General features: G+C 45.6%; 1 protein-coding gene and 1 pseudogene across 2 annotated transcripts in view; one reads left to right on the forward strand and one right to left on the reverse strand.

The window, feature by feature from the left end:
* KIN (Kin17 DNA and RNA binding protein) overlaps window positions 1-24,960 on the forward strand; it is a 32,807-nt gene extending 7,847 nt beyond the window's left edge. The window contains exons 3-13 of one of the 2 annotated variants that reach the window (XM_077758534.1): window positions 1,461-1,504; window positions 1,588-1,710; window positions 2,456-2,637; window positions 5,188-5,236; window positions 6,134-6,191; window positions 13,202-13,331; window positions 15,619-15,669; window positions 17,807-17,875; window positions 18,765-18,864; window positions 20,364-20,464; window positions 24,624-24,960. In XM_077758534.1, the coding sequence (XP_077614660.1) occupies window positions 1,461-1,504; window positions 1,588-1,710; window positions 2,456-2,637; window positions 5,188-5,236; window positions 6,134-6,191; window positions 13,202-13,331; window positions 15,619-15,669; window positions 17,807-17,875; window positions 18,765-18,864; window positions 20,364-20,464; window positions 24,624-24,686 (970 nt within the window). In that variant the 3' untranslated portion in view covers window positions 24,687-24,960. The remainder of the gene's footprint in view (window positions 1-1,460; window positions 1,505-1,587; window positions 1,711-2,455; window positions 2,638-5,187; window positions 5,237-6,133; window positions 6,192-13,201; window positions 13,332-15,618; window positions 15,670-17,806; window positions 17,876-18,764; window positions 18,865-20,363; window positions 20,465-24,623) is intronic. The other variant, XM_077758535.1, reaches the window with a different exon arrangement.
* Window positions 24,961-25,241: 281 nt separating this feature from the next.
* Window positions 25,242-25,787, reverse strand: LOC144227008 (large ribosomal subunit protein eL31 pseudogene; annotated as a pseudogene).
* Between the last annotated feature and the right edge of the window lie 738 nt (window positions 25,788-26,525).

Genomic DNA, 26,525 nt, shown 5'->3' on the forward strand with positions numbered 1-26,525 from the left:
TGCCTGCTTGCTTCCTTAGCCCCTCTTCCTTTCCTCCCAGCTCCTCCATCGCAAGCACGTTCCTCAGGGTGGCCTCCCGGCTTCCTCCCAGGCTCCAGGGCTTCTGTCACTCTTCCAGCTGTTCTCTGTGGGGTGACTCCTCAGTGTTACTGCTCATTCCTCATATCTGTCGTAAGCTGTGGTTTTTCTGGGCAGCTGGGATCTGTATTTCTGAAGGCTCTCTCATAGCCAGCATCTTAAGGCCGAACGCAGTGTTCTGTCCACCCCGCGTGTCGTGTGCTGGCTGCAGCTACCTACCCGGAAAGCTAAGCTGGGACTTCCTGGTGTTGATTCTCCTCTGCAGTGTCCTTAAACTCCCATCCTCTGCGTTCTCCCGGCCCTGGTCCTCACTCTCAGCGTGTGTCGCCGAAATTAATTCGGTGACTTGCCCACTGGCCTCCCAGGCGCAGCTTCTGTCCCTCCTGTACAAGTTTGAAGCCCACGGTTCACAGACCACCACGTGCATCAGAATCACCGTGAGGGCTCCTGAGAACAGTGGCGGATTCTGATTCCGTACATCCGGGCCGGGGCTGGAGACGTATTTCTATCAAGTTCCCAGGCGATGTTGATGCTACTGTTGTGGGGAGCACACTTCGAGATTATCAGTCTAAATCACAGATTTTCATAGATCTGGTGCTTTTCCACTGCACACATAAAGCCCACCCTCTTGGGCATGACGTTCAAGGTACTTCGAAGATCAACCCCGCCATCATTTTCCTGCTGTGTCTTCCAGCCCCGCCCTGTTACTCTGTTCTGTCCCACTGTGCCCTCATTTCTGTCTCCTCACATGAGCTCAGTGAGGTCATCATTTCCCAGACGTGACGGTTCCATGTTTCTCTGCCACCGGGAATGGCCTTGTCGCCCTCTCCACCCGTAAAGTCCCGTTGCCACTTCACTGCCCACGGTAAAGATCGCCCGTGGGCGTCTCCCTCAACTCTGGGACGTTGTGTTACATCTCTGCAGTTTGACTTCTGTTATGATTGGTTCTGCTAGATCGTAACCGGGTCAAGATTTAGGTTTTGTTCCCCTGTGTTTACCCAGCACTTAACACAGTGTATTCAGTGCAAGGGACACATTAAGTACCAGCTTCACATGGAATCGGGGAAGTTTGGTATCATGGACAGAATGGTGGCATTATGCCACACTCAGATGTGCCGAGAGACTTCACGGAGGAACCTCTCCAGACACGTGTAGTCGCTTTTGCTGCAGCCGCGCTGTGGAGACTAGAAGTCTCCACTCCAAACTGACCTTTAACTGAAATCCTCGAAAGCTGTAAACTTTCGGGATTCCTTCCTTTTTCATTTCTTGAAGCTTCCTAACAGATAGTCACATGGATGTTTCATGTGTCATTTGCAGTCACACTTTATGTTGGCTTCATATTTGTAGAACTACCTTAATGCTTTCCTTCCTTTCCTTATCAGGGAATTCCGAAATGACTTTCTAGAACTTCTCAGGAGACGCTTCGGTAAGCATCTGGGTGTCGCACACACAGTAAGTCCCTAAGCCATAAAGCTGCTCCGGGCTGACAGTGTGCTGTTCTGTCGTCAGGCACCAAGAGAGTTCACAACAACATCGTGTATAACGAGTACATCAGCCACCGGGAGCACATCCACATGAATGCCACCCAGTGGGAGACGCTGACCGATTTTACTAAGTGGCTGGGCAGAGAAGGTGAGAATAGACAGGGTCTGAGGGGCTCGGGGGCAGACACTGAGGCCTGTCTTGGTCCCTGTGTAAAGTCATGGAGAAGAGGACAGCGGGGCAGTTAACACCCGGTGGAGGGGAGCACAGTCTTCCAGGACCGGTTCTGTGTGTTCTGCCCGAACGCGAGCGTCTGAAACGGATCATTTGCCAGCACCCAGGTCTGTCACGGAAGCCTCCTCTCCTTCAGGTTAAGAATTATTATCAGTCCTCCCCCGCGTACGCATTTTACTTTCGGGAGCTTTTGTTACCCCCACATAAGGAGCTTTTTAAAGATTTGCTGCAGCTTTTTCCATTCCTAATCTTCATAGGATGATGCTTGGGAGAAGAGAGGGATCAGTGTGTTACTTTATTCCATTTCACAGGGAAAATTTCTATGTAGTTAAGGTAGCAGAGTATCACGTACTCATCGGATGTTAAATACTTACATAATTATTAAGCAAGATGATACTTCTTTTGTGTATTTCCCTTGCGTATGTAGTCACCCTAACCCAGCTAGTTAAAAATCAAAATGATAATTTTTTCCATTCAAGGAGATTAAATATGCCACTTAAAATATCTAAATTTTATCGACTGTGAGTATGGAAAACTTGTGGGCCGCATGAGTCTGTGTATTTGAATGAATGAGTACATGACAGGGAGATGAAACACATTTGTATTTCCCTTTAGTTTTGGTTCTGTATGAATTTGTTATTTTTTTTTTTTTCTTTTTAAGGCTTATGCAAGGTGGACGAGACTCCGAAGGGCTGGTATATTCAGTATATCGACAGGGACCCAGAAACTATCCGCCGGCAACTGGAACTGGAGAAAAAGAAGAAGCAGGACCTCGACGATGAAGAGAAAACAGCCAAGTTTATTGAAGAGCAAGTGCGAAGAGGTCTGGAAGGGAAAGAGCAGGTGGGCAGCCGTGCCGGTCAGGGAGGCAACAGGAAAGGCCTCGGGAAGCAGCGTTTTTAAGCATCGCGTTGGGTTTGGTAGGTGCTGTTCCTTAATGGAGAGGAGAAAGCATGGCTGAGTCTGAAAGGCCGGCTTCCGGAGTCGAGGCCAACCTGGGTCCCATCTCTGACTTCCTGACTCAGCATCTTGTAGAGTTCTATGATCTTCTAAACCTCAGCTTCCTTCTCCGGCGGAGGTGACAGCTCATGGGGAAGACATAGCAGATGACGTCACCGCCGTAAGTAGCCCAGTGCTGCAGTTAAACACGGTGGGGGAGCCGAGGTGCCGGCCCTGCGCCAGCCTGAGCAGGGCGTAGAATATGGGAAGGCAGATACATCCTTTGGGCCTGAAGAATCAACGGGAGGCAGGGAGGCAGGGCCTGGGGAACGTGGGTCAGGTGTTAGAATAACCAGAAGAAGGCATTTATTTTAACAAATATTTATGGGGTGCCCTCTGTGTGCCAGGCCTTCTTCTAGGCACTGGGGAGAGAGCAGTAAACAGAAGAGAAGAGCTCCCTGCACCCTGGTGCTACATCCGGAAGGCTATGTGGGGGAAAGCCTAGCCTAGTATATAGGTGACGCTACTAGCTGCTTAGTAGTTTTAAAAACTTTATTGTGGCATAAGATGCATGTGATAAAGTGTATGATGCACGTTCATCTTAAGGTTACAGCTCAGTGAAGTTTTACGTGTGTGTGCGTCTTTGGACGGACAGACGGATGGATGGCTGGATGGTAGATGCACAGATAGCCTGTGGGGCAACGACCCAGATCAAGATTCAGAGCCTTTCCAGCGTCATACTCATTCCCAGTATTCCCCGTTCCCCAGGCAGGAAGCCATGTTCTGATGCGGCACTCTTAATTACTGGCCAGTGTGTTCTTGAACTTTGTAGAAATGGGTCAGACAGTATACCATGTCTGTCGTCTTTAACTCGAACAGAATGCTCTTTGTGTTTACTGCACCTATGTTCTTTTCTACCAATGTCTCACCCTTTTTAAAACTGATGTCTGTTCCATTTTATGAATATCACACAATTTATCCATTCTCCTGTTGAGAAGCATGTGGCTTGTTTTCGGGATTTGGCTACTATGGCTACAGCTGCTCTGATCGTTACTGTGTGTGTCTTATGGAAGCTGTTTATTTCAGAGAGATGCAGGAGGGCTCAGGCAATCAGAAAGTAAAGGTTGTTTACAAGTCACCTTTTATACCATGTGAATTGCCCTTGACAAATGAGTGGCTGTGCATGCTTAATATGGCCCCGCTTTCGTGTGTGTGTGTTCACACCATCTTCAGGAGTTTTCTGTATTAAATTAAAATAGAAGCAAGGTTTAAACCACGGTAGTGGTAAAATTTAAACCCCTGCCTAAGATTGAAAAGGTTTTATTCTTGAAATTCTTTCACCTTTTTAAAATTTAAACCTCTGGAGGAGCCTAGGCAGCTCAGTCGGTTAATCATCTGACTTCAGCTCAGGTCATGCATGATCTCACAGTCCCTGAGTTTCAGCCCCGAGTCGGGCTCTGTGCTTACAGCTCAGAGCCTGGACCCTGCTTCAGTTTCTGTCTCCCTCTCTCTGTCCCTCCCCTGCTCATGCTCTGTCTTACTCTCTCTCTCTCTCTCTCTTTCAAAAATGAATAAACATTACAATTTTTTTAAATGTTTATTTATTTTTGAGAGCGAGAGAGAGGAACAGAGAGAAAGGGAGACACAGAATCAGAAGCAGGCTCCAGGCTCTGAGCTGTCAGCACAGAACCCAGATGGGGCTTGAACTCACTGACCACGAGTTTATGACCTGAGCCGAAGTTGGATGCCTGACTGAGCCACCCAGGGGCCCCTAAAAAAAAAGTTTTTAAAGTAACATTGTGTCTTTTGCCTTCTTTTGTGAGATCTTAATGGACATTACCTGAGAAAAGACTATCTCAGCTGGATCTCAAGAACATCTTTTTTGTTAAACATTTTATTTATAAGAAGATCTCTTTTACTAGTAGAAACCATAATTAGCATTTATCAAACACTGTTGCGGGCATGATGCTAAGTGTTTCCTTGATAGTATCCTATGAACCCTTATGCTACCTCTAAATATGCATGTACCCCTGTTTTAAAGGTGGAAAAGTGGAGGCCCAAGGGAGACCGTGAGAGCGGCAGGGCCCGTCCCGTGCGGAGGTGTCTCACCTGCACTTCCTCCTGAGTTAGTCTTAGACCCTCGCTCGATCTTACACTAAACTATCCCATGACGGAGAAAGGTTTTGCTTTTTAAGGGACTCCTAGTTTGTTTTATGTTGGTTCCATTTTACATTGTGGTAGAAAGAAAAATGGAGGTAAACTTCTGCAGCCTGGCTCAGAGAAGCTACTTTTACCCCTTTAGAATGAGGCTCCTCTGGAGACTGTTTGCAGTACATATGATTTTGTAGCTAGGATCTTAATCACCTTAGGGCTGCGTGTTGGAGCTGCCGCAACTTGCCGTGGCAAATGCACCGTGAACCAAACCTTCACACGCTTTTCTCCCTTTTTTTCTAGGAGGCTCCTATTTTTACAGAATTAAGCAGAGAAAATGACGAAGAAAAAGGTAGTTTTACTTTTTTTTTTTCTTTTAACATGGATGCTTTTGTATAGGCCCTGCCCAAAACTAGCAACATGTTTGGGAGCAAGGCGTGCCATGTGCCTGGATGGCATTGTTCTCCCCCATCTATGAAAAGGCAGTAACCGTGAACCGGGTAGGACGCCTTCACTGCAAGTAACAAAAGGGACCCAAGTGGGCCTAAGTAGTAAGGAGGTACCTCGCTGTAACAAGGGTCCCCATGGTAAGGTGGGTCAGCAGCTGGACATGAGGTGGCCGCGGGCACTCCCGGCTTTGTCCAGAGGATGACGGCGAGCATCTCTTCCTGACGCCCCTGGGACACACCCCTCCGGCCAGCAGACTTCCTTTTGAATGTCACTGGCCAGTCCCTATGAGCCTCCACCTCACAGACAGTCGCTGGGAAAGGAAGAGGGACGATTCTGATTGTTTGGAGCAGAGGAACCTTACTCACCCGTCCCCGAGGCCCCCCGCCTTCTAATCCCGTCACTGTGCACATTAGGTTTCCAACATACGGATTTGGGGGGTACAGACATTCAGCCCCAGCATCCTCCAAGCCACGTGTGAGAAGTATGAACACCTAACCCAAACTGGAGTCCTGTCCCCTTAGCAGGGCAGAGGGGACAGTGGAGGTGGGGGGCAGCCAGGCAGTCTCTCCTAGCTCGGAGCGTCTGCCCGACGTGCTCCTCTGCAGTTATCACTTCTGGACAAGAGCGTGGCGGCTCTCGTTTATTCCGATTGCCCATGAACTTCTGTGTGCATACACGGTGGCATCGTATCTGATGTTTTATAATTTTCCGGGAAAACATAGTACATATATAAATGAAGTGTATGTATATATGAGATGAAATACCCGCGTAGAAAATACATCACTGTTTTTTCTTCCAGTTACGTTCAATTTGAATAAAGGAGCGTGTAGTTCAGCCGCAGCGTCGTCCAAGTCAAGGTGAGCTACACGAACAGGTGACTTAGAACCTGGGGCTTTTCGTGAGATGTTGATCACTGCATTTTAAAAGCTGCAGTATGTGTGTGTGTGTGGTGTGTGTGTGTGTGTGTGTGTGTGTGTGTTTCTGGTGGTAATTTTCTTCTCTTTTGTTTTTGTTTGATGGTTGTCGTGTTTCTCAGCAACTGTTTTTTTCCTTATTTGCCTATGATGATATGATTCTCTTTTGATATGATTCACATGCTTCCCGTGACCGATCTTTGTCTCTGTGTGAGTCCTTCTCCACCTAATGGTTCCCTCTGTGCTCCCCACGGTGCTGTTTGTTTTTCTCTCGGAGCCCACTGACCAAGTTAAGATTAGCTGGGGTACAGGTTTTGTCCTGTGTACTCTGTTAGGATCTTGTGAGAGCAGAGACGAGGTCATTCCGCCGACTTCTCGGCCCCCGGTACAGGGTAAATGCCCTGGCCGGCACTCGGTGGTCACTGCCTTCCCTGCGACACGAGGTAGTAACACAACGGGGCTTGCCAGGCAGTGAAAGGCCCCGTAGTAAGTATTTTAGACGTTATTGGCCCTATATCTTTGTCACAACCACTTAGCCGCTGCCAGAGCGAGAAAGCAGCCAGAGACAATATGCAAACAAATGAACGTGGCTGCATTCCAGTAAAATCTTATTTATAAACACAGGCAGCAGGCCGCCATTTGCCTCTTAGGTTGTAGTTTGCCAAATCCTGGCATAGCATGTTGTCAGGTACTTCTGCTCACTTTTCACGTTCTCTTCTCTTGCAGTTCTTACACGTTCTTCCACCAACTATTTGCCCACTATCTGTGATGTGCAGTTTGGTTATGGAGATTAAAAAAACAAAGTAAAACAAGATATTCACGAAGGTACCTCCTCCTGGTACCTTCCCCTTATCTACCAGAAATTAGTTTTGAGTTGGCCAATACTTGTTATTTTACTTAGTACCTTACGTATTGTTTATTTAAGACTTGACTCAGGTTTCCTGGTTAATTTATAGGGGAGCGTTTATTTACACGAGGAAGTAAGTGGTGAGGAGAATTGAAGGAAATAGACTGAGTGGCCATGTATTCCTGCTTCAGGCCACTGAAGACCTCCTGGCCAGAGGTCTTCACTTTGGGTGAAAGATTTCAGAATTGAGAGCCATGTTAGAGACCATGAAGAAAGCAGTCAGTTGGGTTCTACATCTGGTTCAGTTGAAAATTATTTTCAGACTATTTGCGACAGGACCTGAAGGACAGGTTTAAATGTGTCGAGTCCCACATGCCTCCTGGGTTTAGACCCGTACGTGTTTCTCTCCATTCTCCCTCATTATCTGTTATTCCCAAGTGTAGGTAGAGGTTAAGCCTGGTCCCAGCGGCCCCCAAACCGGTCTCCCTCGTATTAGTTTCCTGTGGCTGCTGTAACAAACTACCATAGACCAAGTGTCCTGAAACAACGGAAGTGAATCTGCTTCCGGACACCAGGAGTGTGAACTCAGAGCGAGCGGGCCGAGCTCGAGCTGGTGCGGCCGGTGCTTCCTCCACAGACTCTGCCCGGGGGTCCGTGCTTTGCCTCTCGTGGCTCCTGCTGGCCGCTGGCGCCCCTCGGCTGGGGGCTGCGTCCTGCAGTTTTCAAGAGCAGCGTCGTCACGTTTCCCTTTGCTCCCTCTTCACATCACCTGCTCTGCGTGTCGGGTCTGCCGTCTCCCTCTCGAAAGGATCCGTGCGGTTGCTCTATATAGAGCCCGTTCGGGCGACCCCGGGCCACCTCACCTCGGAATCTCGTTCGCAAGCACCCTTTTCCCGGCAAGGTCGCATTTATCAGCTCCGCGGACGAGGGCGGGTTATCTCTGGGGTCTGCCGCTTGGCCTCCTGTGCCCGATGCCAGGCTCGGCTGTCATTGGTAAAAATAGTTTTACTCGACCAAGTTCTGTGTGTTCAGTCTCAATTATGTGTAATAATGTGAAAATAGCATCACAGGTAATACAATGTTAAGACTCATCTAATTTTCTTTTTCTGAGATTATGGCCCACTTTTATAGAGGTTGGGATCTATTTTCCTGTTGATTTATATCTCTTGTGTGTCTAAAGCTCGGAATGTGCAATGATCTCAATAGCAAACATGGAGGTTTCAGGCTCTGCTGAGGCAGACAAAAGCCCTGCTCCTCCCGGGCTGTTTTTGCTTTTTTTTTTTAAATGTTTATTTGTGAGAGAGAGACAGAGCATGAGCAGGGGAAGGGCAGAGAGAGGGAGACAGAGAATCAGAAGCAGGTTCCAGGCTCTGAGCTGTCAGCACAGAGCCTGATGTGGGGCTCAGACCCACGAACCGCGAGACCATGACCCGAGCCGAAGTCAGACGCTTAACTGACTGAGCCACACAGGCGCCCCTGCTCCTCCCGGGTTTGAACACAGGTTACTCAGTTCCCGTTTCTGTTTTGGGGCTTCTCTTCTTTCTCTTCTTTAATTGCGCTAGTTATTACTAACTGACAGCAGAATTCTAGGGCTGTTCTAGAAGCGATCATTCCATCTGCAATCTCTTACTGTTCATTCCTTGCCTTGATTTTAGCCCCATCTTGACCATCTCAGTTTGTCACCTTTTACTAGAACCTTTCTGGGGGAGGAGGGGGGCTATTGAGAGAGCAGCTAGTGGGAAGGTTGAATGTAGTGCAGCTGGAAAACATGGTCTCTCGCATTTCACCTCACCGTTCACTATTGAGATTGATAGTGAATTTCCAACACTTCTGGCGATGTTAAATTCTTAAAATGATTTATATAGGTATTCTTTCTTGATTCTAAATAGTATTTTTACGATAGGGATTATCACTTCTTTGAAAGCGTGGTAAAACTTGGTAAAATACTGTGCTGGGGTCTGCAGGTGAGGGAATACCTTTTACTACTGATTGTTTCGTTCCAGACCTTAGTTTATTCAACTTTGCAATATAATCTTGATTGTACGAATTTCAATAATGTGTATCATTTTTATTTTTCTAGAATATCCTTTTTAGCTGGGCTCTCAAATTTACTACCTATTTCATTATTCTTTTAAAATACTAACTTTTTGGGGTGCTTGGGTGGCTCTGTCAGTTAAGTATTCAACTCGATTTCTGCTCAGGTCACTATCTCAGTTTGTGAGATCACGCCCCTGCACGTTGGCTTGGGCTTTGGATTCTCTCTCTCTCCCTTTCTTTCTAATGCTCTCCCATTCACCTGTGTGCTTTCTCTTTCAAAATAAATAAACATTAAAAATACTAACTTTTTATTTTCTTGATAATATAATCCCCCTGGTTTCTGTGTTGGTGATTTCTGTCCTTCATAGTATCTTCCATCTGCATTTCTTAAATTCTCCACCATTCATTTTAGCTCTAATAGAATCTTGATATTGCAAGTGGAAGGTTCTAAATGTCAAGCCCTACCGTGTCTTTCTCTCTCGTTTTTAAATAAACAATTAACTTTTGTTTTAGAAAGAGAGAGGACGTGAGTGGGAGAGAAGGGGAAAGGGGGAGAGAGAGAATCTTTTTTTTTAAGTTTATTTCTTTTGAGAGAGAGACAGAGTGGGCAGAGGAGGGGCAGTGAGAGAGGGAGAGAGAGAATCCCATCTCACTGCCAGTGCAGAGCCCAACACGGGGCTTAAGCCTACGTACAGTGACATCATGATCTGAACCAAAATCAAGAGTCAGATGCTTAACTCACTAGGCCACGCCGGTGCCCCAGAGAATCTTCAACAGGCTCCATGCCCGGTGTGGAGTGTAATGCAGGGCTCGATCCCGTGACCCTGGGTTCATGACCTGAGCCAAAATCAAGAGTTGGACATTTAGGGCACTGGGGTGGCTCAGGTCATGATCTCGTGGTTTGTAGGTTCGAGCCCCACATCGGGCTCTGTGCTGACAGCTCAGAACCTGGAGCCTGCTTTGGATTCTGTGTCTCCCTCTCTCTCTGTCCCTCCCCCGCTCATGCTGTCTCTCTCTCTCAAAAATAAAGATTTTTTAAAAAATTAAGAGAGTTGGACACTTAACTGACTGAGCCACCCAGGTGCCCCTTTCTCTTATTAAAGACTCAGTGTCTCTGGTCCTCACCTGTGAGATAACTTGTCACTTTCTTCCATGCTGCCTTGTGGCCTCCGTGATCTGGTGCGTCTCCCGCACTGTGTGCGCCGTCCCGGACGAGCAGCGCTGGCTCCGCCTTTCTTGCCTCCGCGTCTGCTGTCTGATCACCTTTTTATCCCCACCGCTCGTCACCTTGTAGACATCTAATAATGCCAAATCAATGTTCCTGAAAGAAAACTTGTTTTTCTGTTCAGTTCAGGTGTTTGTGGGTGAAATACACATAACGCGAAGCTAGCCGTTTTGGCCATTTGTAGGTGCACAGGTCAGGGCGGGAAGTAGACTAACGTTGTATCCGTGGCCAGCCTCCATCCGCAGCACTTTGTCCGCCTCCCAAACCGCAGCTCTACCCATTAGACTGTAGCTCCCATTTCCCGCCACCCCACCAGCCCCCGGTGACCTCTGCCCTACTTCCGTCTCTGTGGACGTGACTGTTCTAATCTCCTCATATGAGTGGGATCATAGGGGTTGTCTTCTGTGATGGGCTTCTTTCACTTTAACACCCTCCGGGTTCATCCACGTTGTGGTTAGGTGTCGGAATTCCCTTCCTTTTTAAGGCTGAATGCTGTCCCACTGTACGTACAGAACACATTCTGTCCATCTCTTCATCGTCATTGGACATTTGAGTTACTCCCACCTTTTGGCGATCGCAAATAATGCCGTTCTGCACACTGGAGTCCAGATATCTGTTCGAGGCCCCGCTTTCAGTCCTTTGGGTATAGACGCAGAAGCGGGCACGCTGGGCTGGATGAGAGTGCTGCCTCGCCGTTTCCCATAGCCGTTGCACCGGAGTGAGTGCTTGTTCCAACAGCACCGAGTCCCCGTGCTCCACGTCCTCCCCATCACCTCTTTTCTCGGCAGTTTTCTTACACGAGCCATCCAAATAGGGGTGAAGTGGGGCCGCATCGTGCTTTAGATTTAAGTGTCCCTCATGGTTAGTGATGTTAAGCATCTTCTCATGGGCTTTTTGGCCATTTATATGTCTTCTTTGGAAAAAATATCTTTTGCTTATTTATTAAAAGAATTGTTTGTTTTTTAGGCAGCTTAGTTTTGAGAAGAGTATCTCAAGATTCCAAGTTGAGATGAATACCAGAACACTGAATTAATGTATCAGTGTATTTGAGGACTCAGTATTGATAAAATGTGGGGAATTACGGAGAATGAAAAGAGTCAGAAAGCAAAAAAATAAGTACTGATTATAGTAGGAAATAGGTGGTTTGTACACATATAATCACTAGACCCCCAAATACCCACTTAAACCTCATTCCCCTTTTGCTGGGTTTTTCAGCGCCTCTTATATAGGCATATTGTGGTTGATTGTGATCTGGATTTAGTGCTAAGTTTGGTGGATTTCTACCAGGAAGTACTTTTAAACCTAAAGAAACTTCCTTGTTTAATTTTTAAAATATTTATTTATTTTGAGAGAGAGCACGATCAGGGGAGGGGCAGAGAGAGAGGGCCACTGTCACAAACACTGAGATCATTACCTGAGCTGAAACCAAGAGTCAAACGCTTAAACAGCTGAGCTACCGGGTGCCCCTAAAGAACCTTTCTTTAAGCATCAAACTGAAGAGTTTATCTTTATATGGACTTAATCTGTTCCGAACCAAATGGATATTGTTTACGATTGTCACAGCCCTGAGAGATTTGTCAGGTAACAGAATGAGGACTTAGAAGTATATTCAGAGGATTGAATTATGGGACAAAACCCAGGAAGTGACATTTCAAAAGGATAAACGTAAAACCTTACAGTTACGGAAAGAGAGAACATGAGTTTCCATGGAGGTCGAGTTGGGGAGTCCTGAATCGCGGTGCCCTGTATGGAAGAGAAGTAGGGATCATAGTTGATGCCAAGCTCAGCGGGAATCCTGAGAGTAACCTGGCTGCCACTAAGTCTAGTGAGATCTTTAAATGCCTTAGAAAAAAGTCCAAATAATAATTCCATTGTTTTTCTGTTAATCACACTTTTCTCTATAGTAGCTTCATGCACGTATTTTCCTTTTTTCGTCTTTTGCAAATATGACACACTAAATGATTACACTGATGAGATTCGTTTAGTCGCAAATATTAATTGAGCATGTATTTTATGTGAGTCACTAGACAGTTACTGCTACTTTACAGGGAAAAAATCAGTATATACAAGCATATACACATGATTACATGTACGAATCATATATGCAAATGATTATAATATAAAGTAGAGTGTGGTCTGTGCCACAGAGTGCTAGGGCACTCAGACAATAGCAGGATCCAAGAAGCCTCATGAAGAAAGGATCTTAAGAGAATTGGGGCAAATGGAGATAAATTGTAAATCTGCAAAGGCATGAAACACAGCGTGGGTACATTGCTAACGAGTCATTCAGAATGGCTAGTCTTGGGCCACTGGTGACAATTTTATATTGCACTGAAAAATTTAGAATTTACATAGTCCATTCTGGGCAGTTAGGAGCAATCAAAAATTCAGCAACACAATGAAATCTTTGCTTTCAAAAAATAGAACTGGCAGTAATATGCGCAACTTGTTTACACTCACCTTGTTTAATCCTTGCGGTTGAGCTATGAGTTGGGTCACATTTGTCTCCTCATTTGTAGATGAGGACCTGAGGCGTAGCAGAGTTAATCGTTGGTCAGAAGCAGAAGTCTCCTTAACCCCTGATCTGTCCAGCCCCAAAGCCATGCTGTCACCACTGCAGTGCTGATCACGGTTGGCACCGAGAGAAGGGGTGAAGGGGAGGAGGGCGCTACGGCAGGAGAGGGTCCGTGTTCCCGTGCCTACAGTCCCATCAGGCATGAACACAGGTCCTTTACTGTTTTGACTAATCTGTTGTACGTGGATCGCGTGGCAAATTTCTTCCGCACGTTAGTAAGCCTTCTGTGCAGAGTGTTTGTTACCAGGCTCGGCTCTTCTCTTTACCAGTTCCTTGGGACCCAGCGCGCTGAAGACCGTCGGCAATGCAGCATCGGTGAAGCGAAAAGAATCTTCCCAGAGCTCAGCTCAATCGAAAGAAAAGAAAAAAAAGAAATCTGCACTCGATGAAATCATGGAGGTATAGTTTACCAGCTGTGTGCTGACTTTTTAGCAGTTAGAAGAATAACATAGTTCAGACTGAGGAAAGTTAAGTAGTTTTGCCAATTCTTAGATTAATAAAAGTTAAAAAAGCGTATATAGACTGGATTGGGGGAAGGGGTCTAGATGCTGTTCCATCTGAGCAGAGTCGGAAACCCCTCATCAGCGTTTCTTTTCTTGCCTCAGTCGTGGCCTTCAGAACTCTCCATGTGTTCACGGTCAGCAGGGCTCACGTAGTTGGCAGTAGTTGAGGCTGGGAAGGAGGAGCTCTGTGTACCGTCCGTGGCTCTGTGAGATCGGCCCGCGCCACGGATGCCCTCCCGCACCCTGCGCTGCCGCCGCCCTTGACTCCAGTGCCCGTCCCTGCCGGCACGAGGAAGCCATGGCGTGCTTCCTGTGTGACTCAGCCTGATGCCCACCCTGTGTGGCGAATCATTGAAAACCTGTGATTTAGGCCCCGGGGCCAGACTTTGGCTCCAGATCTACCTGCAACTCTAGAGCGGTGCTGCAGGAGGCTGTTAGTGTCTCCCTAAATCTTCCTTTCTCCCCGCCGCACGCAGCCTTCCCTCATCAATCAGTGTATGGACTACACAGTAGAGGAGGAGAGGGGCGGTGAAGAGAAGGGAGAAATGGATACAGGAAGCTAACCATTTTTCCCCTCTAATATCGTTTCCTCCAGTCTCCCCAAACCCTCTTCATTTGTGAAGGGTGGGGTGGGAGCGTTCGGTCTTCCCCATTCCCGGGCGCTCCTACCGTGCAGGCCCGTCTCAGAAGTTGAGAGTGTAATGGACAAGGTGCGCACCAGGAGGTACGGTCCCTCGGTCACGGAGCAGACACTGAGTTGCCGTTACATGCTGGGCATCGTGCCCAGTCCTGTGTCTGTATAGTAGGACGAAAAATGCAGTCCCTGTGTGTCACGGGGCTTTCGTTCTAGTAAGAGGGACGTCCCGTGAACAAGTGAGCCAGTGAGTAAGCCACTACAAAATGCTAAGTGCTAAGGAGGGCAGAGGGCAGCCTGGGGGGTCGCTTGTGAGAAGGTGCTAGGGCAGGAAAGATCTCAAACTCAGGCCCACGCAGGAAGGTCCACGCAGCTGGAGCGTGATGAGTGCAAGAGTGGAGGCATTTGAGGTTCAAGAGTGAAGTAGGAGCAACATCTTAGATGTCTTAACAGGCTGTGGCGGAGTTTCTGAATTTAATTCAAAGCCAAATGGAAAGCTAGACCCACCTGCTTTGTGAAACACACTACATTTAGAATGCTCTTTGCTCACATTGGAAAGTTGGGAGAAATTAAAATGAGACTTATTCTCAACCAAAGAATTGCAGTGTTCTGGCCCATTGAAGGTTGTTACTTCGGGTCAAGGCAGCTGTGAAAGGAGGAGGCGTGTTACGGCACCACAGCCGCCAGAGAGCAGTCTTTTCCTGGACGCCCCTTTGCGTCCATCTCTCCTGGGTGTGTTTTTCTTCCCTTACACTCACAGGATTTATTATCCTTAGCAAACAGAGAAGCCCCTTCTTGCCGTCAGACTGTAGAAATACCCATGCTGTGCAAAACTGGTATTAAGTGTGTACTAAGGTGTTTTGTTTTTTTTTAACGTTTCTTTATTTTGAGAGAGAGCATGAGCAGGGGAGGGGCAAAGAGAGAGGAGGGAGAGAATCTCAAACAGGCTCCAGACTGTCAGTACAGAGCTGGACACGGGGCTCGATCCCACGAATCATGACCTGAGCCGAAATCATGGGTCGGACGCTTAACCGTCTGGGCCACCCAGGCGCTCCATGTTATGGTTTTACCACATGAAAACATTGCTTGTTTCCCAGCTCATGACAGTCACGTGGGGGAAGCGGGGAGGGCGCAGTATAGCACCGGCAGGTGGCCTAGCAGTGCTGACCCAAGTCGAGGCCGCTTGTGTTTGTTTTCTTGGTCAGCTGACTTGCTTTAGCACATATTGTCAAACCAAGCGTGTTTGTTTTTTCAAAAGATTTTATTTTTAAGTAATCTCCACACCCACCATGGGTCTCAAACCCATAACCCCGAGATCAAGAGTCACCCGCTCCACAATCTAAACCAGCCAGGCGTCCCTGCAAATGTTTTTTTCTAAATCAAAAATGAATCGCAAAAAAAGGTTTATTTGTATTTGCCAGAGCTCGTAAGTTACACGCCACCCCTTGGAGGTATATGTTTTCTGGTATTCTTTTGTGAAGTAGAATGGTATCTGAAATAAATGGAGAATTTTAATGAGAGAACTCAGGATGTCTTCTCTGTTCTACAGCTCGAGGAGGAAAGGAAAAGGAGCACCCGAACAGACTACTGGCTGCAGCCGGTATGTATTCACCTGGGGCTCCAAACGCCTTTGAAGGGAGTGAATGATGTACAGAGCATTTGGTATGAATTACTAAGTTTCTCAAACATACTTAAATCCTGTGGACAGATATATAACTTTCAGGTCTTTCTTTTCATCTAATCTTAAATAATCAGTTACACCTGTAGTAGAGCATAATTTCACGTTCATAGGCTTGTAAGATTCCTTGAGTTTGATGCCATATTTGTTTGTGGACGTTTTGAATTTAACCCTGGAATTATTTCCAGGGTTGTGTTCTCAGAAACGGGACTGAGATTAGAATTGTGAAAGCAGAAGTATTTGTTTTCAGTTTGCAGCTTTTTGAACTTGGCATGTCCCTTTAGGTACTTTTGGATTACCATTTATGAAAATGTAATCAAGAATTTTGCTGACAGGTACCTGGCTGGCTCTGTTGGTGAAGTGAGCCACTCTTGATTTCAGCTCAGGTCATGATCTCAGAGTCGTGGGATGGAGCCCCGAGTCGGGCTCCACACTGGGCATGGAGCCTGCTTCACGGTCTCTCCCCTTCCCCTGCCCACTCACGTCCTCTCTCTCTCTCGCCCTCTCTCAAAAAAGAAGGAAGAAAAACAAATTTTTTTCTGAAAGCAATTATTCTTACCCAGAGAGTAATTCACAAATCTTCAGAGAAGTGTTTTTTTACAAACTACGTATGTTTTATTGCTTCCAGCATCCTGTGTCTGGGGGTGAAATGTACATTTTCACCAGTCTCCTGGGTGATTCTGATGGATGCCTGTATGCCCTTCGTTAAGAACCATTGGTTTAAAGGAAATATAAAAGAAACCAAAAGCAAAAAAAAAAGAAAAAGACAATGCTTTATTTAGTTAGTCCAAAAATTCTCTTCCCATTGATAATACTTTCATTTCAATTATATTTTCTGTTAGAGAATTCTCTCACAATAAAGTATTCAAATTCTCTTCCTGCTTCCGCTTGCAGAGTGTTCCATTGAAAGGATCAGCCAGAAGGGACTCAGTGTGTCTTGTAGGTTGAAATGGGCAGTGTGTTTGGTAAAATAACTAGCAGTCCCCGGAGAGATACTGAAGAAGTATTTTGAACTGATCTATTGTGTGAGCAAGCGTCAGTAAGCCCAGCGACATAATGAGTTCGCTTCAGATTCCGAGTTTGTATCCATGAGGGCCTTCAAGAAACTGAAGCAGCAATACTCTGACTAAATCAGGGAAGCTCTTTTGGCATCATTTGGCTTCAATGAAAGTTTGAAGTTTGAAGAAAATTTTAGACCATTCATGTTTTCTCTTAAGCATGTTTCTCTACAATTCCATACCCTACCCCCAAAGTCCTCACTGAATTTTGATTGATATAATTTTTGGCCTGGCTTAGTGAAGTACTTGTGCGCATCTAGTACCTCCGTTATATGCACTTGGAGTAGCAAATATAGAATCACTCTAGTGACTACAGCATTAAGTTAGGCAATTTATTTTTCACAGTCAGCCATTAGACAGCTAATATAATTCAGCAAAATGATGGTGAGGAAGCAAACCCAGAATGCATGAATATGAAATAAGCCCAGATTTCTCTCCCATTTGAGAGTTAGATGTTCAGAAGAATGATACTTTTAGCTGGAGCTAATCTGGGAGAATCCTGTGTGTATCAAAAACTCAGAGTAACATAATGAGAAAAGAACATTGTGGAAGAATGTCATGCGTAAGCTCAAAGATGCAGATCCCAGTGAGACTTGCCATTTGAGTTTCTATCAGCACTGACCCCCAATAGTGTAAGATCTGTGGCACTTTTCACTCCCTTGAATGAAGAGAAAGAAAGCAGGTCTCTGGGAAAGACATGGATTGATAGGGCTGAGATTGACAGATAATAGTCCTAGATTTCAAGTGACCTTCAGTGTGGAAATACCTTGAGACAGGTATTTTTTTCCTCTCGGTTAACCGTACCAAATAAAGGGAGAAAGAAGAAATAAAAGATCACAAACGGAATGTTTGGCCATAATTGGAAAGGCTTTGAATTCCAGTTTTTCCTTAGTAGAGCAGATACACTTTGCTATGATTTTTGGTGAACATGGTTTCAATGAAGGAGTAAAACAGAAAAGATCATTTATGTCTTTCATTCTTTATTTGTTGTTGTTTTCTAGGAAATCGTTGTGAAAATTATAACCAAAAAACTCGGAGAGAAATACCATAAGAAAAAGGGTGTTGTGAAGGTAAGGATGTGAGGCTGTGAATGGACTTCGTGAAACTGAGTGAAGCCTTTTTGGCATTCCTGAAAGGGCAAGTCCTCAGGGCAGAAGCTTGGTGTCTGAGGTTCTTGATGGTCCTGTCAAAGGAGAACTGACCTCATAACTGATGGAAAAGTGATTCCTTTGCAGCCGTAACTTACATTTAAGCTTGGCAGTGCTTTCGTACCGCAGGGAACAGTGTGTACGAAGCCTCGCGGCTACTGCTTAAACTCATCCACGGTGCAGCCCCTGCCAATCTGTGTGATGCATCCTCTGGGTAACAATGGGCGATAGCTGTGCTTATGTACCCAGACTTCCAAGGGTGGCTCCCTTGTGTTTTGCCTGGGAGACCTTCAGCTGCTCTGGGATTTTAAAATGTGAACAGGAGCGCTCCAGCCCTCCTCTCTCTTCCATCCCTAAATAGAGCTCCGTCCTGGCACCCAGCATCACGCACTGTAAGTGCCCTGCAGTCGTGCTGGAGGCCGGCCTTGTCCCTCTCGACGTGTGTATCCAAGTCTTGTTCCACAGTCAGCACCCAGTCTTTTATTCTTTACAGACGGAAACCCCCACTAGGCCTTGAACTGAATTCTTTATTAGGAAGCACAGAACCACTACTGTACACCTGAAACTGATACATAGAACTGTGTGTCAGATAGACTGGAACTAAAATAGAAAACGTAATGCAATTTAAAAAAATTTAAAGGAAGCCTAGGAGAATTCATATACAACATCTACAAAGTAGTGTCAGTTACAGAAGGAGCTCGTCTTCCCATTTGACTGGAATTTTGTTTGTTTTCATCTTACCTATTTCTGTCCTTTGAAATTCGTGTTCACGCATTTCCGCCGTTATAAAAGTGTTGATTTCACATGACAGGAAGTGATTGACAAATACACAGCTGTCGTAAAGATGATCGACTCCGGAGACAAGCTGAAACTTGACCAGACTCATTTAGAAACTGTAATTCCAGCACCAGGTAAATCTTTCTGCGGAATATTTAACACGTATGCTGTTGTGACGAGCGATTCCATCCCTAAAGCCACAGTTTTCTGACATTACTTGATAGTTGTAGATGCGGCTTTCCTTTTTAGAAACACACAGCTGCCAGTGTACCAGACGCTCTTGATCTCAGGTGACACAGTGGTTTGCTTACCAGTCCTCTGCGAAAGCACTCTTGTGGCATGGGTAAATTTTCCCTTCCTAGAATCCTTGTTTTTCCGGACGCAAAACACAAACTCATAGGGAAAAGAAGTCAGTCAGGCTCAGGTTATTATTAATATATCTCTTTGGCTACCCGAGATAGTAAAGTAAAAAGTCTCCACTGTTTGGCTTTTTCTCTCCCTTAGTCGTCTTTATCACTCGGGCAGTTACGACGTCTCGTACGGGTGCTGCTTGGGTTGGGCTGCCTGCCTCCGGCCCCGCCCTCCGTAGTGGTCAGTGCTGACGCAGTGACCACGTTAGCCCCTAACCTGCCTCTTATCAGGTCCCTTCTTCTCTCCCCCGAAAATAAAACTCATTTTGTGGTTGAAAAAAACGTTTTTTTCAGCTTTGATGAGATGTAATTGACATACAATATATTGCACTTGTGTAAAGTATACAATTTGATCAGTTTTAAGACACGAATACCCTGAAACCATCCCTACAATCAAGGTGACGAATGTGTCCATCCCCCGCCCTGCAATATCCTCACTCCCCTTTATAATCCTTCCCTGCCACCCCCCACTGCTGCCTCGCATGTCCCCAAGGCAACCACCTTTCTGCTCTCTGTCACTGTAGGTTAGTTTGTATCTGTCTAGAATTTTGTAATAAAATCATACTTGTGTGCTGTGTTTTTGCTCTGGATCTTTCAGTGCGTGTGACTCGTGCCTGTTGTCACATGTATATGTCCGTAGCTCCCTTCTCTCCGTTGCCGAGTAGCATTTCGCCGTATGGATATGTGTCTTCTTGTCCGTTCAGTCACCCGCTGATGGACATTTGGCTTATTTACAGTTTGGAGCTGTTGCAAATAGAATTTTTCAAGAACATTCATATGCAAGTCCTTATACAGACGTATGGTTTCCCTTCTATTGAGGAGATATTGAAGATACTTAGAAATTGAATGCCCCTTCATAGTAGAATATATCTCAATTTTTATGAGACTGTCAAACCATCTTGTAATTTTAAGAAGAGTGAAAGCAATCTACATTTTTTCCTAAGTACTTCTGGACTCTGGACATTTTCCCTCCTACTCCTCGCAGACTAAAGTTAAAACATATCTGTCTGACAAGTGAAAAAAAACATGAGGAGTCTTATAATGTGACAGGGATCTACAAACTATACTTTAGAATATTGCAGGGTCTGAAACGATTATAGACTTCTCAGAGGGATTTTGGGTTTTGTTCTGTTCATTCACTGTAATTGCATTTTGCTGTGACAAAGTAGAAGAAAGAAGCAAACATTTCTTTGAGTTCAGTGTTCTATTCTATTCTGTTGTAGGAAAAAGAATTCTCGTTTTAAATGGAGGCTATAGAGGAAATGAAGGTACCTTAGAATCCATCAATGAGAAGACCTTTTCAGCTACTATTGTCATTGAAACGGTAAATATGTTTCCACAGAGAAACGTGTAAATGCTTTAAAAATGTGCCTTAGTTTTTTTTCATTGGGTTGGTCTTTGTTTTAGAGTTTGGGTTTTTGGTCTGTCTTCTTTTCTGTTCGGAAATCTATAAGCTTAGTTTTTCTAACTCTGCCCTTGCTAATTTTCTGATTTCAAAAGAAATGCATATGTGGCCTAGTCCCCTGGAGCTGGTATCACAGAACATACAGTAGGTTGGATGGCTGATAAGCACATTGTTTCGGCCATTCTGACGGCTGGAAGTCCAAGGATAAGGCACTGGCAGACTTAGTGTCTGGTGAGGGCCCGCTTCCTGGTTCGTGTGTCCTCCTGTGGTGGAAGGGACAAAGCTCTCTGGGGTCTTCTTTACAAGGGCACTAACCCTTTCCTGAGGGCCCACCCCCATGACCTAATCACTCCCCAAAGGCTGCCCACCAAATACCATCCATTGGGCGTTAGGTCACAACTACGAACTCCGGGTGGGACACACTCAGTCTGTAGCAACACTCATTGTGTAAGAACTGAAAAAGACAATTTAATATAAATAACTTCAGAAATTACCCATAATTCTCCAGCCAGATAACTCCCATTAATATTTTGGCCTGTTCCTTTCCAGTCTTTGTATTTTATAAAATTGTATATACAACACGTACAGTTTCACATCCTGACTTTTTCTCTCACATCCAGTATGAAACTCAGTTGGACATATGATTAGCAGGGAGTATAGAATCAGAATTAAAGAGGGGAATGCCCCAGAGATCACTATTTTACATAGTCCTTCCTTTCTTTCATAAAGAAAAGGCAGTAAATTAAAAGGTGTACAGGTAAGGTTGTTGATTGAAGTAGTCTGGATGGCTCTCTGACAGTCTGTGGTGCAGCCCCGTGGGGCCTCAGACGTCCCCTGAGGGAAGGCAGGGCCTGAAACGGGCTTTGCCGTCGCCGCCGGATGCGTTTTGGAACTCTGAGCGACGGGGCAGTGGCTCTCCAAGTGAAACCCATTGTCATACCCCGTGCAGTAAGTGTCAGCATTTGGGGGGTAGGAGACCCCGTGGAGAGTCTGATGACCGTCCTGAGCACCCACCAGGACTTGGGGACCCACTGCCCACTCTCATGTGTTGCCTGAAGGGGGTCGCAGGCACCTGGACCCATCCCTGGACTGCCTTCCAGAAAATCATGTGGGTCCTTATTTGAGAGAAACCATATTTAAGTAAATTGACCACTTTTTTCCTGTCTCTGACAACACGAATTCAGCAACTGTCACTAACGTAAACTAGAAGGGAAGAAAAGGAACAGGAATCTCTCTGTTACTGAGAAAGTTACTGATCTGACTAAATTAAAGAATTTTTTTTTTTAAACTCAGTTTTTCTCTCTGACCCAGGCGGCATCCAGGTCACGGAAAACTAGTATTTCCTTTGCAAAATGATTCTCCTGCACTTTTTAAATTCACAGTACCATCCAACTTAGATCCCACCTCAACTCGTGTTTTCGTCTCAGGGAAACGCAAAACCACTAATTAGCACTAAGGGGTTTCTAGGTTCCATCCAGATACCTTCGGGTATTAGTCTGTGGTTTTCCGGGTTCATTTCTTCCTCCCTCGCCGTGACCCCCCCGGGGCTTCTGAGCTTGCGTGGCTCAGACAGCTGTGCTGAGGCAGGGCCCAGGAGGGCGTCCGCAGAAGGGGCCTGGCTGGCTGCCGGGCAGCACGTACTTGTAAAAGAGGAAACCCACCTGCTATTATTCTTTCTTTTGTAGCCTGCCCCTCCCCCCATTTAAAAAGAATCTGTGTTTGTGTGTATGCATGTGTGCACTCGTCTCCATCCACACAATCGCTTCAAGTCATTGCCACGAAAAACACAAACTTCCCAGGTGATTTCTCCTGCTTTATCTCTTTTGACATCTTAGATTATAGCATCAGTATCAAAGTATTTGAAATTTATTCATTTCTTTTTTTTATTTATTTTTATTTATTTCTAGGAGAGAGGGAGACAGTGTGAGCAGGGGAGGGTCAGAGAGAGAGAGAGATACAGACTCTGAAACAGACAGGCTCCAGGCTCCGAGCTGGCAGTCAGCACAGAGCCCGACGCGGGGCTCGAACCCATGAACTGCGAGATCATGACCTAAGCGAAAGTCGGACGCTTAACCGACTAAGCCACCCAGGCGCCCCAAAATTTATTCATTTCTTAAGCAGATTTTTAAATAGCTAACAAATTGTTCAGAAACACTCTCAGCCTTTTCGCCCAGCTGTTCGACTGACCACATGAGTGGCTCCCTTCTTCGTCCCCGATTTTGTGTTCTTCTCTTAAAAGCCTCTTTGACCCTGGGCCTTTACATTTGGTAACGAAAGAGGCAGCCTGAGTCATGCTTTATCTGGGAACTTACTTTCTTTAACTACGGTCGTTATCATATATTAAAAGAGTAGCGTTCAGCCCTTCTTCATCTCTTGTTATGCTGAGCAAAATAAGTCAGGCAGAGAAGGACAAATATCATATGTTTGCACGTATAGGAGGATTAGGAGGAACTTGACGGAGGAACAAGGGGGAGAAGAAGGGGGGAAATGGTGGGGGAAAGGGAGAGAGGCAAACCATGAGAGACTCTTGAATGCTGACAAAAACTGACGACTGATGGACGTGGGGGGAGGGGGGATGGGCATGGAGGAGGACACTTGTGGGGATGAGCACTGAGTGTTATGTGGAAACTAATTTGACAATAAACTATTAAAAAAAAAAAAAGAGTAGCGTTGTTACAGGAAGGTATGATTCTTAACAAACAACGTTAAAATCTCACTTCAAGGTTAGAGTCAATATCATCATCATCATTTTATATTTTGCAAGAGAGGACCAGCTTTCAAATTTTAACCAAAAGATTTAATAATAAGAGTGGAAAATTATTGAGCTCATACCCATATGATGTTCCAGATGTTGCTCTAAGCACTTTATTTACTCATCTCTATTTCCCAACAGCCCAGTAACCTCAGTACTATTATTATTCCCCTCAGGGGACAGTGGGCGCTGAAGGGTTAAGTCACTTGCCGAAGGTGGGACTTGAAGTTGGGCGATTTGGGCCCTGGGCTCACATTCTTGCCTCCATGTTCCCAGGTAGTATCCACTTTGGTGACAGGTGGTCTTCCCCAAGACCCAGTCTTCCCCTTTTCCTTTCTTTTCGACATGAACAGAGAAGGCGAACACATTTAAAGTTGGGTTCGTTTTCAGTAATAAAGACCAACCTGGCTGCCAAAGCCAAACTAGACAGCATGTTTGAGTACGTGCACTGCCTAAACAATATTTGCTGTTGAACAAGAAGCCCCCAAATGGCCCACACATGGTAGAGTTTAACTTCTTGTTCAGGGTGTTCTTGATCAGGGAACAGCACTTTTCTCTTTCTTTCTTTCTTTCTTTCTTTCTTTCTTTCTTTCTTTCTTTCTTCCTTTCTTTTCTTTTTCTTTTTTTTTTTTTAAGTTTCGTTATTTTTGAGAGAGAGCACTAGAAGGAGAGGGGCAGAGAGAAAGGGTGACGCAGAATCCGAAGCAGGCTCAGGCTCTGAGCTGTCAGCACAGAGCCCGATATGGGGCTCGAACTCATGAACCACGAGATCATGACCTGAGCTGAAGTCAGATGCTCAACTGACTGAGCCACCCAGGTGCCCCAGGAACAGCTCTTTTCCAAGGGATGATCTGTGAGGAGCCCGGGATTTTTCCCTCGTTTCTCCATCACCTTCACCAAGTGACTTTCATAGTTCCCGTGTTCTTGTGCTTCAGACAGGCCAAGGCTGAGCGTGGTGGGCCGCACGGGGGCGCCGCATGGCCTGGGCCCGGAGGTGCCATGGCGTCCATCGCTTCTGCTCACCTCTGTGGCCGCACCCCAGAGGGACCAGGGGAGGGACCCAGGGAGCAGAGGGAACGGCCAGCAGGTCCCTGCCACAACACGTAGGGATAACGCATTTCACCCATCATCGAAGAAAACGTGCCACTTCCTAATGAGAATGCCACACACTATGTGAAAAGTCACAGTCATGTGGAAATGCTCGCCACCATAATGGTGTTGCAGGGGTGTCCAGGTCAAGCTTGGATCTTTAAGTGTGGTGTCATTTTTTTGTCTTTGAAGTATAGGTGTGTTTTTAATATTTTCTTCAATTATTTTAATTTGTAGGGCCCTTTAAAAGGACGCAGAGTTGAAGGAATTCAATATGAAGACATTTCTAAACTTGCCTGAGTTTGAAAATTTGTCAACACATTAAAATCCTAAAACATCAAATTGGTGTTCACCAAGGCATTATAAGACTCTACTGTGTTAGGGTGTTTCTTTTGTATAAAGCAAATGGATTTATTTAAATATTACTGTATAGTTGTTCAGCCAAGCTTCTAGAGAAATCTAATTATGTCTCCTGAAGTTTCAAGACAATGTAATTTTGTTCTTAATGGTTATGTTTCCTTTGTAATATTGCCTTAAACACTTTTTATCTTCATTAAAAGAATGTTATCGTCAAGTGTTTTATGTAAGACAATTCAGAATCGTAAGGAGGAAATCCTTCATATACTGTATATTTTTAGTAGTAAAGTTGAACTATAAATCTAATTGCGTTTTAAAAAGTCAGACTAGAGAGTCACAGCTTATTGAGACAGACTTCATGCACCGTATAATTTCACCCACTTAAAGCGTACAGTTCAGTGGTTTTTAGTTCATGCACAGAAGTGTGCACCCAGAGTCACTGTTTGATCTTATTGTCACCGCTGCAGAGAAAGCTTGTGCCTGTGGCCTCGCCCTGTCCTCCCCAGCCCCTGGCGACCACTAGTCTGCTTTCCGTCTCTGACTTGCCTGGTCTGGACATTTCATATCAGCGGAATCATGACAATAGGTGGTCTTTTTATGCCTAGCTTCTTTATTTTTTTTAAATTTTTTTTTTGGCAGCTTTATACCTTTATTTGCCAATCAGCAATTAGTTCTCGTCCACATGAATAGTCTGTAGATTTTTGAAAGTGGTGCCAGGTACATAGGTAACCAATGTATAGAGCTTGTTTGGTGAATCTTCATCCTGCTTATGTTTTCTGGACCACCGCACACAGACACGGTACGGAACATTCCTTAGTCCTTTGGCCCAGACAACTTTGTTGAGCCTGGTGTCAGTGCGTACATCTGGGGCTCCCAGCTCCTTCATAGCAAGTTTCTGGAGCTCTCTGAGTGCCCGAGGGGCACGCTTCTTGAAACCCACTCCCTGGATGCGCTTTTGTGAATGTGGATGCTGTATTCTCTAGCCACTCCCTCGCTGGCGGCAGAACGGCCCCTCTTCTCACCAGCCTTCTTTGTGGGAGCCATTCTGCCGGGCCCGGGCTGGAAAGGAAACTTTTTAAAAAGTTTTTAATGTTTATTTATATTTGAGAGAGAGAGAGGCAGAGGATGAGTGAGGGAGAGGCAGAGAGAGAGGGAGACACAGAATCTGAAGTAGGCTCCAGGCTCTGAGCTAGCTGTCAGCACAGAGCCCAGCACAGGGCTCAAACTCAGGAACCGTGAGATTATGACCTGGGCTGAAGTCGGACACTTAACTGACTGAGCCACCAGGCGCCCCTTCTCATTTTTTAGATAACTATTTTTCATCATTTCCTTGAGGTCCCGTCAAATTATTGGTAATCATGTCTTGAGAAACTAAATTCCCTGAGTTTTCATTGGGAATGCCCCTGGCTCAGACTGCCTGCCTTTCTGCTTTTCCTCACCTATTTCTATTTTTCCTGTCATACTTGAGTAAACATTGAACCAACATTTACTACCGAGTGTCTCCAGTAAGCAAGCCATTGCAGTACGTGCTGGAGATTGAAATGTGAGAAGCTTGAATAGATCCAAGATGCGTGTTGTGGAAGAATTGACAGTGTTCGGCGAACTGATAATCGAATGACATGATTGGCCAATGAAGACAAACCTGATCTTCTGGGACAGCTACTTACAAATCCACCCTGACCTCGCTGGGCCTCCGTAAGAGACCAGTGACCGATACCAGGATACAGCTCAGTGCCTGCTCTGCCACAGTAGAATCGTGGGATTAGAATATGAATCAGCCTC

This window comes from Crocuta crocuta, unplaced genomic scaffold (assembly GCF_008692635.1).
Source record: "Crocuta crocuta isolate KB4526 unplaced genomic scaffold, BGI_CrCroc_1.0 scaffold32, whole genome shotgun sequence".
Lineage (NCBI taxonomy): Eukaryota > Metazoa > Chordata > Mammalia > Carnivora > Hyaenidae > Crocuta > Crocuta crocuta.